The sequence below is a fragment of the Acinonyx jubatus genome, chromosome B1 (genome assembly GCF_027475565.1).
Source record: "Acinonyx jubatus isolate Ajub_Pintada_27869175 chromosome B1, VMU_Ajub_asm_v1.0, whole genome shotgun sequence".
NCBI lineage: Eukaryota > Metazoa > Chordata > Mammalia > Carnivora > Felidae > Acinonyx > Acinonyx jubatus.
The window spans coordinates 42,485,938-42,504,347 of NC_069382.1; the positions used below are offsets into that span (position 1 = coordinate 42,485,938).

The 18,410-nt window shown below is 37.2% G+C and overlaps 1 protein-coding gene across 14 annotated transcripts in view; it reads right to left on the bottom strand.

The window, feature by feature from the left end:
• ADAM32 (ADAM metallopeptidase domain 32) overlaps positions 1 to 16,237 on the bottom strand; it is a 181,899-nt gene extending 165,662 nt beyond the window's left edge. For 4 of the 14 annotated variants that reach the window (XR_003424269.2, XR_008295984.1, XR_008295982.1 and 1 more), the window contains exons 1-2: positions 14,269 to 16,237; positions 1,887 to 1,966 (exon numbers count right to left, since the gene is read on the bottom strand). Coding sequence is in view for 5 of the 14 variants with exons in the window: in XM_053216563.1 (XP_053072538.1) it covers positions 1,887 to 1,966; positions 14,269 to 14,326 (138 nt within the window). In the remaining 9 variants the exon portion in view is untranslated. The remainder of the gene's footprint in view (positions 1 to 1,886; positions 1,967 to 14,268) is intronic. The other 10 variants (XM_053216561.1, XM_053216562.1, XM_053216560.1 and 7 more) reach the window with 6 other exon arrangements.
• Between the last annotated feature and the right edge of the window lie 2,173 nt (positions 16,238 to 18,410).

Here is an 18,410-nt window from a genome sequence, read left to right on the forward strand (position 1 = left end):
TTGGATGTAAATTTTAAAAATTAATTAAATTTTTTTAAATGGGCAGTAAACATGAACAGACATTTCTCCAAAGAAGACATGCAGATGAACAACAGTCACATGAAAAGATGCTCAACATCATTCATCACCAGGAAAGTGCAAATCGAAGACACAATGGGATGTCACCTCACATCAGTCAGAACAGCTAAAATAAAAAACACAAGAAACAACAAATGTTGGCAAGAAGGTAGAAAAAAGGAACCTTGTACACTGCTGGTGGGAATACAAACTGTACAACCACTATGGAAAACAGTTTGGAGGCTCTTCCAAAAAATTAAGACTGAAACGACCAGGGGCACCTGGGTGGCTCAGTCAGTTACACATCCAACTTCAGCTCAGATCATGATCTCATGGTTTGTGGGTTTGAGCCCTGTGTCAGGCTCTGTGCTGACAGCTCACAGCCTGGAGTCTGTTTCAGATTCTGTGTCTCCTTCTCTCTCTCTGACTCTCCCCCATTCATGCTCTGTCTCTCTCTGTCTCAAAAATAAATAAACATTAAAAAAAATTTTAAAAACTGACATCAAAATACATCATCAGATTTAAAAAAAAAGGACTAGAATGACCATATTAAACAGTAATTTCACTACTGGGTAATTACCAAAAGACTACAAAAACACAAATATGACAAGATATATGCACCCCTATGCATATTATTATTATTATTATTATTACAGCATTATTTAATATAGAGTGAACCCAAGGGCCCATCAATAGATGAATGGATAAAGAAGATGTAATATGTATACACAACAGAACATTACTCAGCCATAAACAAGGAATGAAATCTTGCCATTTGCAACAACATGAATAGATCTAGAAAGTATAAAGCTAAGTGAAATAAGTCAGTTAGAGAAAGTCAAAGAATAGAATAGAATAGAATAGAATAGAATAGAATAGAATACCCCGAATTCAAAAAGATGTATGTACCCTATTTACTGTAGCACTTTACAATAGCCAAAGCAATCTAAGTGTCCTTTGATAAATGAACAGGTAAAGAAAATGTGGTATACACACACACACACACACACACACACACACACACACACACTGGAATATTACACAACAATAAATAAGGATGAAATCTTGCTTTTTGTAAAAACATGATGGACCTTGAGGGCATTATGCTAAGTGAAATAAATCAGACTGAGAAAGACAAAGATCATATGATTTCACTGATATGAGGAATCTAAAAACAAAACAAATGAATAAACAAATAAAAAGGAGAATCAGACCTGCAAAAACAAAGAACTAGCTCTGATGGTTGCCAGAGGGAAGGGGGTTGAGGGGATGGACAAAATGCCTGAAGGGGAATGGAAGATACAGGTTTTGTTTATATGGAATGAGTAAGTCATGAAAATAAAAGGTACAGCATAGAGAATATAGTCAATGATATTATAATAGTGCTGTATGGTGAAAGATGGTAGTTACACTTGTGATCATAGCATAATGTATAGAGATGTTGAATCACTATGTTGTATACCTGAAACTAATGTAACATGTGTCAACTATACTTAAAATCAAAAAATTTTTAAAAGAGATTCTCTTAACCATTTTGGTGAAAATTATTCTCTTCATCTGAATCATGTAAATATTACTCAGATAAGACCCTAATTCTTCTACATTATTTTCTTTATTAGAACTTTTAAAATTTTTACCATAAGGAAATGACAAATGTTAGACAAAACAGAAGATTCCCATCTATATATTTGCTTTCACTATCAAACTTAAAATTCCATATAAGTAGTAATAGTGTATACTTAGATTCATTCTATAATGGGGTTGATACATTTAATTGCTATAAATAAGAATTTAAAAAATCATATAATATTGTGAAAAATATCTCTTACATTTTCTAGTTCCAAATTATCACTTGCATTTTCTTGGATTTTCTCTGGAACTATAATTTGTAAAAATGGATTTTGAGAACCTGAAGAAAGAAAAAAGATAGTTAATAATTGTGTCTTATACCTGACTATTTGTTCAGGTTCTTTTGTAGAATTCACTAAAATGCACATATGAGTCATCCTTATGTACTCCTATAAAAATCTTGAAAATGCTTAATTTAAAAACAGAGTAGTTAAGATCAAAAAAAAAAAAGTACTGGGGGGTGGAGACAGGGCATAGTTAAACTTAGACAAAATTTGCTGTTACTGGAGAAAACAAACAAACAGACCAAAAAAAGGTCAAAGATATACTTCAAGCAAACTTTCCTTAAATAAAAGATTTGAAACAATACACTGAAAAGTACACAGAATTCAGGAATAACTGATAACAATTAAAATTGAGAAATATTCTACTAAAGTTATTGGGTGTCTAAGATAAAGAAAGAATCCTATTGGCCTATGAACAAAAAGAAAAACAAAATCATATTGGGCATAAGGGAGAAAAGCAGGCTGGCTTGACAATTTTTATAACAGTATTCAAAATTTAAAAACTGAAGAACAATGTATTTTTTTAAGTGTTTATTTAAATTCCAGTTAGTTATCACACATGGTAATATTAGTTTCAGGTGTACAAAGAGTGATTCAACACTTCCATACAACACCCTATGCTCATCACAAGTGTACTCCTTGATCCTTATTACCTATTTAACCCATGCCCTCACCCACCTCCCCTCCTGTAACCATTAGTTTGTTCTCTATGACTAACAGTCCGTTTCTTGGACTTTTCCCATTTTATTTTATTTTATTTTATTTTATTTTATTTTATTTTATTTATTTTATTTTCCCCTTTGCTCATTTGTTTTGTTTCTGAAATTCCACATAGGAGTGAAATCACATGGTATTCATTTTTCTCTTACCGTGGTAAATCACATGGTATTCATCTTTCTATTCTCAGCATATTACTCTCTAACTCTATCCATGTCATTGCTAATGGCAAGATTTCATACTTTTTTAATGTCTGAGTAATATTCCATTGTATATATACATACTACTTCTTTTTTCTTCTCAGATATAGGATTAGGGTTAGGGTTTATGGCCAGTGTTAGGGTCAGACTTAAGGTTAGGGCCAGAGTGAGGGCATGTTCCTGGTATCCTGCTGTTTAGAGAACTCTCCAGAGGGCTCAATTTGGAGTTAGGGCTTTGGGGTTAGTGTTAGGGTTAGGATGAGGATGAGGATTAAGGTTTAGGGTTAGGGGTTGGGGATTAAGTTGGAGTTAGGGGTTAGGGTTAGGGTGTTGGGGGCTAGCAGGTTTATATTAACTAGAGAAGATGTTACTTGAACTGATGGTTTATACTCAGTGTAGTTTCAATAAGATATACACAAGGCTCTTCCCATATGCTTCTAACATATGTTTACAAACACTTATATCTTAATGAAAATGGTGTCACTTGAAACATGCCATAGTTTCATTCAGGTAAGAATAGGTCTATTCCTACATGCTTTTACAGATGCATTTACAAACACATATAAATCAATGCAAAAGATGTTACTTGAACAATGGTTTATATACAGTGCATTTTCAATGAGGTAAGCATACGACTATTCCCATATGCTTTTATATGTATGTGTAGAAACTTTAATGAAATATGATGATACTTGAAAACTGAATCTACAGAGTGTGGTTTCACAGTGTTAGGCATACAACTATTCCCATATGCTTCTATGCATATGTGAGAAACTTTAATGAAATATGATGATACTTGAAAAGACTGATTATACACAGTGTGGTTTCACAGCATTAAGCATATGGCTATTCCTGTATGCTTCTACACATATGAAGAACTATGTTTTTAGAAAATCTTCAAGAAAAAGTATAGACCCTTGTATTTCATCCCCAACAAAACTGTTATTCAAATATAGAGGCAAAAGACAGGTATTTATAAGCAAAACTCAAGGAAAATAGTTCACCTCCACCTGTCACCAAAGGCAGAGAAACTTCTTCCAACAAAGGTACCAACAGAGTTAAAGGTTAGTTGTGGATATTAAACAAACTTAAATATAGAATAAGGCTAATAAAACTGTGGAAGTATTAGTTACCCAATAGGGTACAAATGTTATTAAACCATGATGATATAGACATAACATATATAATAATGTCAGGCAGTGTAGCAGAAGAGGAATACCATAAGTGCATCCTGATTTCCTTACATTTATTGCAATGTGGCCCCCCAAAAATGTGACTTAAAGTTTAAAATCAAGTTATAGAAGTAGAAACATACTGTTTAATGGTATAACAGTGTATAATAACTAAGATTTAAAATAACCACCGTCATGTGATAAAGGGGAGAGCCAAAAGTGGGAAGAAGTAGTAAGATATTAATTTTTCTAATTACTTACAGTGAGGAATCACTATTACTGCCTAAATAAAAATTTTAATCTATTATGTAAAACATTATAAATATTCCAAATTAAGAGAAAACATACACAAAGGCACCTACAAAATAAACCAAAAGCCAGATTTTTACAATGAAATACTTTACCAAAACAAAAATATGAAATCAGAAAAGTATGACAAGATCAAGATCTCAGAAGTTGTAAGATCAAAAATCTCAGTTTTATCAATAATGTAAATAGGATAAAGCAACCAACTAAAGAAAATCTTCAGACTGGATCCACAAAATCAAAACCCAACTATTCAGACCTTCTATGGAATATTAAACACTTGCTCTAAGCTAATACTTATTTTTGAGGACCTAAAATATAACTGGTTCACTTCAGGAAAAGACATATGCTTATAAGAAGACTGGTGATACATGAAATTTAGGTTCAAATCTGTGAGTTTACTCGTGGGACTACAAATTCATCCTATCATAATCTGACCAATTACAGAAGAGTATGTGGAAATAGATATAATCAATATCTTATGTAATCACCATCTTGCCTTCCTGACCCATAGAATGAGAACTATCATGGTAGGAAGTCTGTGAATATCATAATGCACCATCACCAAAACATTAAACCAAAAGTTTTTCTAAATCCAGAAGGTAGTCCAACCCTGAAAAGAATTGAAATATACAAGAGCAGTGATTCCTATTATTTTCCTATTTTGTTTGTTTGATCTGTGCAGATTATAAGCAATAGAGAAAGACAAAGAATTGTCTTAAGTTTAATCAGGTGATATAATATTGTTTATAGTAAAAAATATTGTTCCAAATATAGTCTCTTTACTGAAGCAAAGCAACACAGGCATTGGCACCTGCAAGTAACCCCTGATAGAAAAAGGTGTTTTCTCTCTCCCAATAAGCAGAAACTTTCCAGGAGCAAGTCTGCTTAACAGTGAGAACAATGTACTTTCACCATCCATACTGCCTCAGGTTCTTGAATCATTTCTAGTTCTACTTCTTCCTAGACTCTAACATCTCACTATCTTTGGTAAGGGGAATAATAATTCCTCTCAAAGATGTCCATACTCTAATCCCCAGAACCTGTGAATATGTTAGATTACAAAGCAAAGTATATTAAGGTTGCCAATAAGCTGACCTTAAAATAGGGAATTTATCCTGGATTATCCATGTGGTATTAATTTAATCACAAGGGTCCTTAAAAGAAGATGAATGGGGGCAGAAGAGAAAACCAGAGAGATGGTAGTGTGAAAATAACTCAGCCCGATATTCCTAGCTTTGAAGATGCAAGGTAGAGGGCCTAGCCAAATAATGCAAACAGCCATTAGAATCCGGAAAAGGCAAAAGGAAGCAGACTACTATAGCCTATAGAAGAAACACAGCACTTTCAACACCCTGATTTTAGCCCAACGAGACCCATCTTTACAAAATTGTAAGATAATGAATTTGTATTGTTTAAGCCACTAAATTTGTGGTAAACTGTTACAGCAACAATAAAAAATTAATACATCATCTAAGAGACAATTATTCTGGAATTCTGGAATGAAATTGGACCACCATCTCAAACTATATACAAATATAAACGATACATACAAATATAATCTGAAACCATTAAACTCTTTATAAGAAAAAATAGGCAGTAAGCTCTTTGACATGGGTCTTAGTAATACTTTTTTGGATCAGTCTCCTTGGACAAGGGCAAAAAATCCCAAAAATAAATAAATGGGATTACATCGAACTACAAAAACTTTTATGCAACAAAGGAAATCATCAATGAAATTAAAAGGCAACCTGCTGAATGAAAGTAGATATTTGCAAATCATACATCTGATAAGGGGTTAATATTCAAAATATATAAAGAACTTACACAAGTTAATATCTAAAAAACAAACAAACAAACAAACAAACAAGCAACACAATTAAGAAACAGGCAAAGGGGCACCTGGGTGGCTCAGTTGTTAAGCATCCGACTTCAGCTCGGGTCATGATCTCACAAATTCATGTGTTCGAACCCCACATCAGGCTCTCTGCTGACGGCTCAGAGCCTGGAGTCTGTTTCATATTCAGTGTCTCCCTCTCTCTCTGCCCCTCTCCCTCCCCCACTCATGCTCTTTCTCTCTCAAATAAACATTTTTTTTTAATTTACAAAAAAAAGAAAAGAAAAGAAATGGACAGAGAATTTAAATATACATTACTCCAAAGAAGACATACAGATGGCAAACAGGCCCATGAAAAGATGTTCAACATCATTAATCGTCAGGGAAATGCAAATCAAAACTACAATGAGATATCAATTCACATGTGTCAGACTGATTATCAAGAAGACAAAAAATAGTGTTCTTAAAAAAAATAAAATTTGAACAGATTGGAATTTGGATGATCTAAGAAATTTTTGTTAATTTTTAAGGTGTGATCATGATACTATGAGATTATATTTCAAAAGTATATTTTTTGTCAATTAGCAATACATACTGAAATATTTAGAGATGAAATTATATGTCTATAACTTGTTCCAAATAATATGAGAACAGAAAAGCAGAGGAACATAAAAACAATTGGCTAGGAATTTATAATTGTTGAAGCTGGGTTTTTTATACTCTTCTACTTCTGCATTTATTTGAAATTTCCATAATTAAAAATAAAATAATAACAGTAGAGGCCAAATAGTAAAGTATCCTCAAAGTGTTATTGGAAAAATAACTGTCAGTCTGAAATTCCATATCAAGCTAAATTGCCATTCAAGAGTGAGGGAGATATAAGGATATTTTCAAGTGAACAGACATTTTGTCACTCAAAATTTTTATGAAAAAGCTAAGAAAGGAAGAAGTGCTAGAAACAAGGTAAGCAAAGAAAGCAGTAAACAGTGGATAAATCTAAGCAAACTTGACTGAGGAAACAAATAGTAATAGAGATAATGACTAGGAAAATAATAAAAGTGGCACTAAATACTAAATAACAATAATATGTAAGAAGATGAGAGTGGTGTCTGACGACTTTCTATCCTCATTGTTGGAGGAGTTAAAATGGCAGAAAAGTACAGCTGTATTGAGGTCAGAATACTTGGAACACCCAGGAAATCTATCCGCGGAGTTACAGGAAAATCTCCACAGGTGGAGGGAGATAGCTTGGCAGGACTGAGCTGTGAGTATATGAATTGGGGGACATAAAACAGAGTGGGCACAGAGGGGAGGGATCCCCTTCTATGGAGAGACAAAAGGGAAAAAGAAGGTGTGGACTGTGGTATTGTGTTAGGACAAGAGAAAAACCTCTGCAGATCAGGACTGGTGAACAAGAAATACGAAGAGTGCCACTCTCTGCTTTGCAAACAGCCATAGGAGCTGAAGATCAGAGTTTTCAAAAATACTCCTTTCTCCAAACTGGAAGACATGTGCGCACTTCCGGTGGGGAGGGAGGCCGGCCTGGGAAGCAGTAGTGATCTCAGGGGCACACTGGGAGAGAACAGTCCCCTCCCTTGAGTACTGTGGGAAGAAGGTATATTGCCCCCCAAGGAAAAACGACCCTGCAGGCGTCTACCTTATCAGCAGGGCTGAGTGGCGCTACCCCAGAACAAGGTCTGGGACATGCCCACTCCTTTAAGACCTCAGGTTTTGAATCCCAGCCAAGCACCCCAGAATGCACCGGAGAACTGTGGGGCAGGACAAACCAGCCACTAGTGCTACTCTGTGAGAGCTGGCTGAACAGCGTGGTTTGAGACACAGGGTCTGGGGAAAGACTGGATGTCGCCATTTTTCCTCTCCCTCACCAACATGGTGAGGCTTCAGGGAAGGGGACAGCTGCCCCCAGTGGAGGCTTGGACCTGCTTACACCAAACCCCGCCCCTCCATGCCTGGTAACTGCCTATCTATTGGAGTGAGACCAACACTGATCAAACCAGACAGCCTCTTCTCCAGACCAGCACAGCCACTGGTCCCAGGTACCAACAGACAACTGTACTGCAGTTTTGTATGTTAATCTGTTGCTCTTCTCTTCTCTCTTTACTTTTCTTTCCTTCTCTCTTTTCTTTTTCTTTCTACCCTCTTCTTTTTTTTCCTTTGGAATCAGGCACATAGTTTCTGATTTGATTTTTGGCCAGAAAATCTGCTTTGTCTGTTTAATCAGGCATTTTTACTCTATTCTTTTTACACCTTTTCTATAGCTCCTTCTTCTTTATTTTCCTTTCTCTCTTTCTTGATTAAGTCTTATAGTTTCTTTGATTCTCTGTGTGGTCTTTTTTTTCACCCCTTTCATTTTTCTCTTACTATGGGATCAGGTCCCCTGCCCTTTCCTTTTTTCCAGGATTACTTCAATGAGCAAATCAAAGCACACCTGGTGGAAAGTTTAAACAATCCACCACTATGAGTAAGGAGAAGCTTTGTAAAGACAGACCAGTGGGATAGAGCAGCCAAATATGCAACAGCAGAGCGCATGCAACATACTCCAAAAATACTGCCTGAAGTGCCAGGCCCTGGAGAGTGTATGGCCCCTTTTTAATACAGTAGTTTTCACAGGTTCAGAACACATAAAAAGCTATTAAAACATATAAAAGAAACCTAGCCAAAATTATGAAACAGAAGAATTCTCCTCAAAAGAAATTCCAGGAGGAAAGGACAGCCCAAGAGTTGCTCAAAACAGACATAAACAATATATCAGAACAAGAATTTAGAATAACAGTCATTAGACTAATAGCTGGGCTTGAAAAAAGCACATAAGACAGCAATCTATTGCTACAGAGATCAAAGATGTAAGAAATAGTTCACGATGAATTAAGAAATGCTATAAATGAGATGCAAAATAAACTAGATGCAGTGACAGCGAGGATGGAAGAAGCAGAGGAGAGAAGGGGTGAAATAGAAGATAAAATTATGGAAAATGATCTGAAAAAAGAGGGAAAGGAAATTACTAGACCATGTGGGGAGAAATAGAGACCTAAGTGATTCAATGAAATGAAATAATATCCATATCATAGGAGTTCCAGAAGAAGAAGAGAGAGACAGGGAAAGAAGGTTTATTTGAATAAATTATAGCTGAGAATTTCCCTAGTCTGGGGAAGGAAATAGGCATCCAAGTCCAAGAGGCACAGACAGCTCCCTTCAAAATCAACAGAAACAGGTCAACAGCATGACATATCATAATGAAACTGGCAAAATACAAAAGTAAAGAGAGAATTCTGAAAGCAGCTGGGGACAAATGGCCTTAACCAACAAGGGTAGACAGATAAGTGTAGTAGTAGAACTGTCCACTAAAACTTGGCAGGCCAGAAGGGAGTGGAAGGAAACATTCAATGTGCTGAATAGGAAAAATATACAGCCAAGAATCCTTTATCCAGCAAAGCTATTGTTCAGAATAGAAGGAGAGATAAAGGCTTTCCCAGACAAACAAAAACTAAGGAGTTATGATCACTAAACTAGCCCTGCAGGAGATCCTAAGGGGGCACTCTGAGTAGAAAGCAGCAAAGACTACAAAGGACCAGAGACTTCACCACAAGTATGAAACCTGCAGATAATACAATGACACTAAATCCATATCTTTCAATAATCACTCTGAATGTAAATGTACTAAATACCCCAATCAAAAGACATAGGGTATGGGGCACCTGGGTGGCTTAGTCGGTTGGGCGTCCAACTTAGGTCATGATCTCATGGTTCATGGGTTTGAGTCCCGCATCAGACTCTGTGCTAACAGCTCAAAGCCTGAAGACTGCTTTGGATTCTGTGTCTCCCTCTCTCTCTGCCCCTCCCCTGCTCACATTCTGTCTCTCTCTCTCAAAAATAAATAAACACTAAAAACAAAAAAAGACATAGGGTATCAAAATGGATTTTAAAAAAAAAGATCCATTTATATGCTGCCTACAAGAGACTTATTTTAGACCTAAACACACCTGCAGAGAACCATCTATTGTGCTAATGGATGGCAAAAGAAAGCCAGAGTAGCCATACTTATATAAGACAAACTAGATTTTAAAACCAAGATTTTAAGACAAGAGATGAAGAAGGTCATTATATCATAATTAAGGGATCTATCCATCAAGAAGGGCTAAAAATTATAAATGTTTATGCCCCAAGTGTGAAGCAACCAAATATATATATATATATATATATATAAATTAATCACAAACATAAATAAATGTCTATTGTCATTGTCTTTTTTGGAAAAAGTAACAGTCTTAGTTCGGACTTTTTTACATTAAAATTAGAAATACAAAACACATAAGGCTGGAAATGAGATTTTTTTTAATGGTATCAAATAAAAAGCATGATATATAGAAAGTATAAAATATCATAACAGACTTAAATACAAATATCCTTCCTGGACAGCTGTATGGCTTTTTCAGTTTACTATCTGCATCTGGAAGTTTCAGGGCCCAAGGGCTGTTTTAATTCTTAAAAGTAAAAATATTTTTTAATCTAAGTTTGAGGTTCCTTTGCTAATACAGTACCCTCAAAAACTTAGTAGTTTCTCATCTAGTTGCTTTCTGTATAAGTAACACACATACAAAACTTTTTAAAGTCATAATTTTCGGGGCACCTGGGTGGCTCAGTCAGTTAAGCGTCCGACTTCAGCTCAGGTCACAATCTCACAATTCGGGAGTTCGAGCCCCGCGTCGGGCTCTGGGCTGATGGCTCAGAGCCTGGAGCCTGCTTCCAATTCTGTGTCTCCCTCTCTCTCTGCCCCTCCCCCGTTCATGCTCTGTCTCTGTCTCAAAAATAAATAAATGTTAAAAAAAGAATTTTTAAGTCATAATCTTCAAATCTGCTTTATTTCTTTGCCTTTTATATTCTGGATACTTGGCCCCTTTCAGACAAATGATTTGCAAATACTTTCCCTCATTCTATAATTTCTTTGCTAACTCCTATTTCTCCCTCCCTCCCCTCTCATCTCTCTCTCTTTCTCTCTTTCAACTAAATGATGGCAACCTTGACTCTATCTGGAAAAATATATGTCCATACCCTTAATTAGAGCTCTTCCCTGAGTAATTTTCTCTATGTGAGAGTTTTTACTGACACTCTGGTGCTCAAACCTTTCTAAATTCCATTTCTTACCATTTGGAATCTGGAATCACTTTTTTAAATCCTGAAAGGCCTTGAATTTCTGGATTTATTCCCTATCATTTATTTTTACAAACTGGCCAATTGTTTCCTGAGATTATATCCTTCTCTTAACACTTTGCCAAACTTGGGTAATGAAACTGACCTCCAACTGCAAAAAAATAACATACCGTTATCTAACTTCGGTAAAACGCAGTCATACAGTTTACTATAACTTTATGAAATATACTATGAAACATTTTGTAACTTCCTAACATAGATCTCCATTTTTCCAGTTAGTTTCAATTTTTTGTCATCTACTATCCATTACCCATCATTCACTACCCAGAAGCTCAAAGACATCTATTTTAAGTTTATTATGGCAGCACACCACTTCAAAGTTCCAATTTCTATATTGGTCAACTTAGCCTGACCAGGCTATGGAATGGTAATAAATAAAACATTGAAATGTTAACACAATAAAAGCTTATTTGTTTTTCATGTAAAGTTTGGTAAGGGTCACCAGGAGCTCTCATTCAAGTAGTGACTCAGATGGGGCGCCTGGGTGGCTCAATCGGTTAGGCAGCCGACTTCACCTCAGGTCATGATCTCAGGGTCCGTGAGTTCGAGCCCCGCGTCGGGCTCTGTGCTGACAGCTCAGAGCCTGGAGCCTGTTTCGGATTCTGTGTCTCCCTCTCTCTGACCCTACCCCGTTCATGCTCTGTCTCTCTCTGTCCCAAAAATAAACGTTAAAAAAAAAAATTTTTTTTTTAATAAATAAAAAAATAAAGTAGTGACTCAGAGATCCAGGCTCTCTCCAACTGGTGACACCATAAACTCAGCTCATGGCTTCTCGGGTTACTGTGGCATCAGAAAAGAGAGATGGAAGGATATCAACTCTTAATTGCCTTGATCCAAAAATTACTCACCTCATTTCTTCTCAACCTCATGAGCACGAGATAGTTAAAATGACCCAGTCTGAATGTTAAAAGGCCAAGAAATATGGGCAAAAGATAGATACTCAGTGAACACTAAAGAACTGCCACATAAAAGGATGGAAAATATATATTTACAGCAAGTACTAGCCAAAGGAAAGTTGATGTAGCTATGTTAACATCAGCACAAATAGATTTTAATGGGGCAAAAAAGCATTATTAGGAATAAACAGAGAAACCAGAATGAGTGTGAAAAAATGAAGCTGAAACTCTACCTCACAGCATACATAAAAATTAAGTTAAAATGGATCAACAACCAAATTTAAGAGATAAAACAATAAAATTCTTAGAAGAGAAAACAAGAGTAAATCTTCATGACTTTAGATTTGGCAATGGATTCTTAGATATGTCATCATAAACATGAACAACAAAAGAAAACATATATTAGATTTCACCAAAATAAAAAACTTTTGTGAATCAAAGGGCACTCACAAGAAAAGTAAAGATAGCCTACTGAATGAGAAGATATTTGTAAATCATTTGTCTGAAAAAGGTCTAGTCCCGAATATAAGAAGAACTCTTACAGCTTGACAAAAACAACCCAATTTTAAAAACAGGCAAAAGACCTGAACACTCATTTCTCCAAATATATACAAATGGTCAACAAGCACATGAAAAGATGCTCAACATCACTAAACAGTGGGGGAATTCATATCATAGAGACATATCCCCTAGGAAGATTATCATCATAAAAAAACATAAAATAACATGTTGACAAGAATGTCGAAATTTGGAACCCTTGTACTCTGCTAGTAGGAATGTAAAATTGTGCAGCCACCATGAAAAACAATGTGATAGTTCCTCAAAAAATTAAAAATAGAGTACCATATAATGCAGCAACTCCTCTTCTAGAAATATATACGCAAAAGAAGTGAACACAGAGACTCAAACAAGTACAAGTACACATGTGTTCATGGCAGCATTGTTCATAATAGCCCACAAGGAGCTGCAACCCAAATATCTATCTACAGATAAACAGATAAACAAAATGAAATACGTATTTATCCACTTAAATTCCACACAATAGAATACTACTCAGCCTTAAAAAGAAGAAAATTCTGATACATGCTACAACACAGATGAACATTGAGGGAGTTACGTGAAATAAACCAGTCACAAGAAGAAAAATACTCCAGAATTCCAGTTACATGAGGCACCTGGTATAGTCAAATGCACAGAGACACAAAGTAGAATGGTGGTTTCCAAGACTGCAGGGAGAGGGGAAAGAGGAGGTTAGTGTTCAGTGAATAGTACATTCTATGCACTGACACGGGATGGCAAGATTCAGAACAGTAATGTATAAAAAGGGGAGGAAAATAAAAACATACCTAGACTGTTTGCTTGCATCTAAACCACCTCTAATATATGTTAAAATTTTGTGGATTCTTTATACCGTTCTTTGTACCCTGCCATAATGGACCTCTGTCACTGTCAGCACAGCTGACACTGAATTTTTTTTTTTCTTTGACAGCAGGACAAATTATTGTCATAGGTAAGCCAGATTAGCTATGTTGGAACAAATGGTACGTGAGGAGAATCAGGTTTTTGTTTTTATTTTTGTCTGGATTTTGAGTGGAACTCAAGAAGATTCTAGGGTGCTTCTGAGTAACAGGATGTGTTGGGGCAGTTTTGTGAGGTGGACGACACACCTGCAGGAAAGGCTGCCCCCAACCCACGTTCAGAGAGGAAGAGATTTGTCCTTGAGTTCACTGAAATGACCTTCCCCTCTCGGAAGTCACTTGTCTATCCCAACAGAACGCCCCCTAAAGGCCGGGTTTCCAGGCTGACCGGCCAAAAGAAACCAGAAGGCAGATCTGAACCGAGTTGGGCCACCGTTTGACAGAAGCAGGAACTCGTTGAAAAAAGGAAAAGAAACACCTTCCTCTGCCCAGACCCAGTGTACCAGGGTCTCCGCTGCCTTACCAGGTCCTGATGCCAGCAAGCCGCGGAGCCCAACAAGCAGCAGCATTAGGAGGAACATGGTGTGGCTTTGGGGCTCCGACAGTGGACTGGGGCGGCGGCCGTTGGGAGCGCTCTAGGGTCGGCGCCGCGGCCGCTCACACGCGCGCATTCGTGGGGCGAAGATCTCGCGAGGCCGCTGCCACGAATGCTAGTCGCCAGCAGCACGCACCCACCTGGCTCCCGACCTAAATCCCGCGTGCCTGGCCCGAGAGCCCGCAGCTCCTCTGAGGCTGTCCGGACGTCTCTTCGCGCCTGCGGCGTCGCAGTCGCTGTCCACCACTAACCTTTCTCTTCGTGTTAACAGACCTAACAGATCTAACGCATTAATTGAACTGTACGCTGTTTTGTATCACACACTTCCAGATGTTTTGAAAAACAAACGTGCAGTACTTTCTGAATTTAAAACTATATGCACGCACGCACACTCATATTTACTAAAGCTCGGTTTCTAAATAAAACAACAACAAAACTAGCCAGATGTGTGAAAGACATTCCAACAAAGGGAAAAGTTTTGGTATCTCTGAAAAGCTTGCTGTGATTTTTTTTTTTCCATGCCTACTGCCCAAATGCGCTGTGTAATCAGGCTGTGTCTACTTTTCTTCAAATCTGGTTCTTCAACAGGCCTTGGCTAGAATTCATGTGTTAGCATTCTCTTGTTCATGAACTTCTCAGTACAGTGACTACTCATTCATTCATGTAGTTAACGAGTTGGAGGAGATTCTTAACCATAGTTGCAGTACTTATGTTCCAGTAGAAAAAATTTCCAAATTCCAAGCCCAGGCTGCCGCCTATTTTCTCTTAACCCCCAATGCTTTGGCCACTCCAACTTCTGGTCTTTCCTGAATAAAAATTGCCTTATTCCCTGGGATACAATGTCTCCTCCCTCTCAGTTTCACCTCCAGTCTCTACCTGTATGCACTATCTTTTAATTCTTTGGAAGTCCCAAAGAATGAATTAATCAATCATACTAAGTAACAAAGAGGCACACACAGACTAAAAAGCTCCGTGGAAACCAAAAAGCACATTTAGAGAATTACATCGTAAATTGCCATTTGAGATGCGATTTTGCAGACGCATAGGACTTCAACAGGGCCATCTAGGCCTACAAAAAGAATAATATGAGCAAAAATAAGGCAACAAAAATCTACACCCAGCTTGTATCTCAACAGAACAGCCAAAACTAGACTCTAGGCAGTAGTTGCGCCAAAAGCTGGTTTCATCTTGCTTCATAGTATTAGAAGAAAAATTACAGTAAGTACTTAGACTTGTCAATTAGTGGTATTGTCAATGAATTCCTGGTTTATTGGTTCTCTTCTTCAACCTTTCCTGTTTCAATCTTTAATAGAGCAGACTTTATATTATTCTTACTGTGTATATAGTTCTCAACGTAAGTTTTATGTCCCATCCAGAACTTATATATCACAGTGCTAACATGATATCTGCAAGGTGATCAAGTTTCAGTAAACATTTATGGAATTCAATAAAATGTGACTTGTGCTTAGAAAACCTGGATTGTGCTTAACTATATGGTTAAAGACCCAAGCAACTGCTTAAGACAAAGAGAAAATGCAATATCCTGAGCTATATAATTTTGTGAACATATAGTCAAACAGGGATAAAGTTACATATAATTTATCTAATTATTAAAATGTCTTTATCAGATATTAAAGAAGCCCTTTAATATTTGCAAATTTTGAAGTGATATTTATGGCCAAGAAATTTTACAATTTTAATAGCAATCCAGAATAAATCAAGGCCAAACCTAAGTGAAAAACATATACATATGGAAATGCAAGCTGGTGCAGCCACTCTGGAAAACAGTATGTAGGTTCCTCAAAAAACTGAAAATAGAACTACCCTACGACCCAGCAATTGCACTACTAGGTATTTATCCAAGGGATACAGGTGTGCTGTTTTGAAGGGACACCTGCACCCCCATGTTTATAGCAGCACTATTGACAATAGCCAAAGTATGGAAAGAGCCCAAATGTCCATCAATGGATGAATGGATAAAGAATATGTGGTATATACACACACACACACACACACACACACACACAATGGAGTATTTCTCGGCAATCAAAAAGAATGAAATCTTGCCATTTGCAACTACATGGATGGAACTGGAGGGTATTATGCTAAGTGAGATTAGTCAGTCAGAGAAAGACAAATATCATACGACTTCACTCATATGAGGACTTTAAGAGACAAAACAGATGAACATAAGGGAAGGGAAACAAAAATAATATAAAAACAGGGAGGGGACAAAACATAAAAGACTTAAATATGGAGAACAGAGGGTTACTGGAGATGTTGTGGGAAGGGAGATGGGCTAAATGGGTAAGGGGCACTAAGGAATCTACTCCTGAAATCATTGCTGCACTATATGCTAATTTGGACGTAAATTTAAAAATTAATTTAAAAAATTTTTTAAAAAAAGGAAACCATGTACGTAAAAATATATACAAAAGTAAAAGAAGTTAAATGATTAAAGGTTTTAGAAAAACTTTGTCTTTTTTTAATGTTTATTAAAATTTTTTTATGTTTATTCATTTTTGAAAGAGAGAGAGCACAAGCAGGGATGGGTCAGAGAGAGAGGTGGATACAGAATCTGAAGCAGACTCCAGGCTCTGAGCGGTCACCACAGAGCCCAACGTGGGGCTCGAACTCACAAATGATGAGATCATGACCTGAGCCGAAGCCAGACGCTCAACCGACTGAGCCACCCAGGCGCCCCTAATGTTTATTTATTTTGAGAGCAAGTGAGTGAGTGAGGGAGTGGCAGAGAAAGAGGGAGAGAAAGAAAATCCCAAGCAGGCTCTGTGCTGTCAGAGCACAGCCCAATGTGGGGCTCCATCTCACAACTATCATGACCTGAGCCGAAATCAAGAGTCGGATGCTTAACCAACTGAGCCACCCAGCACCCTCTTTTAGAAAAACTTCATAAATATTAAAAAATCCAAGGAATTATCTAATTCTGGAAAAAGCTTTGAGTTACATAGTTAAAATATTACTGAGGTTTCAGTGATATGAATTACAATAGCAAAAATTGAGACAATATGAGAGAAAGACACAAACATTCTAATCTTACATGCATTCAGAGGTTTAAACTGAAAGAATCTTCATTTGGGATTGTTTATACTTTTTTTTTTTTAGTGAACACATTAGGTGCACCTGGGTGGCTCAGTCTGTTAAGCATAAAACTTTGGCTCAGGTCGTGATCTCGTGATTCATGGGTTTGAGCCCCACATCACAACTCAGCACTGAGACTTCAGAGCCTGCTTGGGATTGTCTCTCTCCCTCTCTCCCTCTCTCCCTCTCTCCCTCTGCCCCTCCCCAACTTGTGCTCACTCTCTCTCCCTCAAAATAAATAAACTTGACCAAAAGAAGTAAAAATAAATGAACACATTGTTGAAGATTGTGTTTAATTCATTAATGAGGAAGGTGGTAAGGTATTACACCCAGTTCAATGGAGAATCCAAAGATCAGGAATATCGAAATAAATGTGCCAGTGGAGGCAAAATAGGGAGGGATGTCAGCTCAACCTCTCTCTGCTGGGCAGAATTTACCTTTACATCTATGGACAAGAATTATTTTACATTGCTATCAGTTATCTACAACTTAAAGCTGTAAAATAGTTCTATAGAATCCTATAGCTAGGAAGGGTAAATTCTCTTCTAGAGTCTAGACTCCAGACAATGCATAGTTTTCCACTGAAGTGGAAACTATATGTCTATATCCTACTGTTCTTTTAAATATTTTTTTTAATTTTTATTAATTTTTGAGAGAGAGACAGAGACAGAGAGAGAGAGAGAGAGAGGGAAAGACAGAGAGAAAGCACAAGGGGGGGAGGGGCAGAGAGACACACACACACACACACACACACACACACACACACACACACACACACAGAATCCAAAGCAGGCTCCAGGCTATGAGCTGTCAGTACAGAGCCCAATGCAGGGCTTGAATCCACAAAGGTGAGATCATTACTTCAGCCAAAGTTGGACTCTCAACCAACTGAGACACCCAGGCACCCCATATCCTAACGTTCTTTTAATGGACTACCTGGCCCCTGAGTATTTATCCACCCATGTCCTATG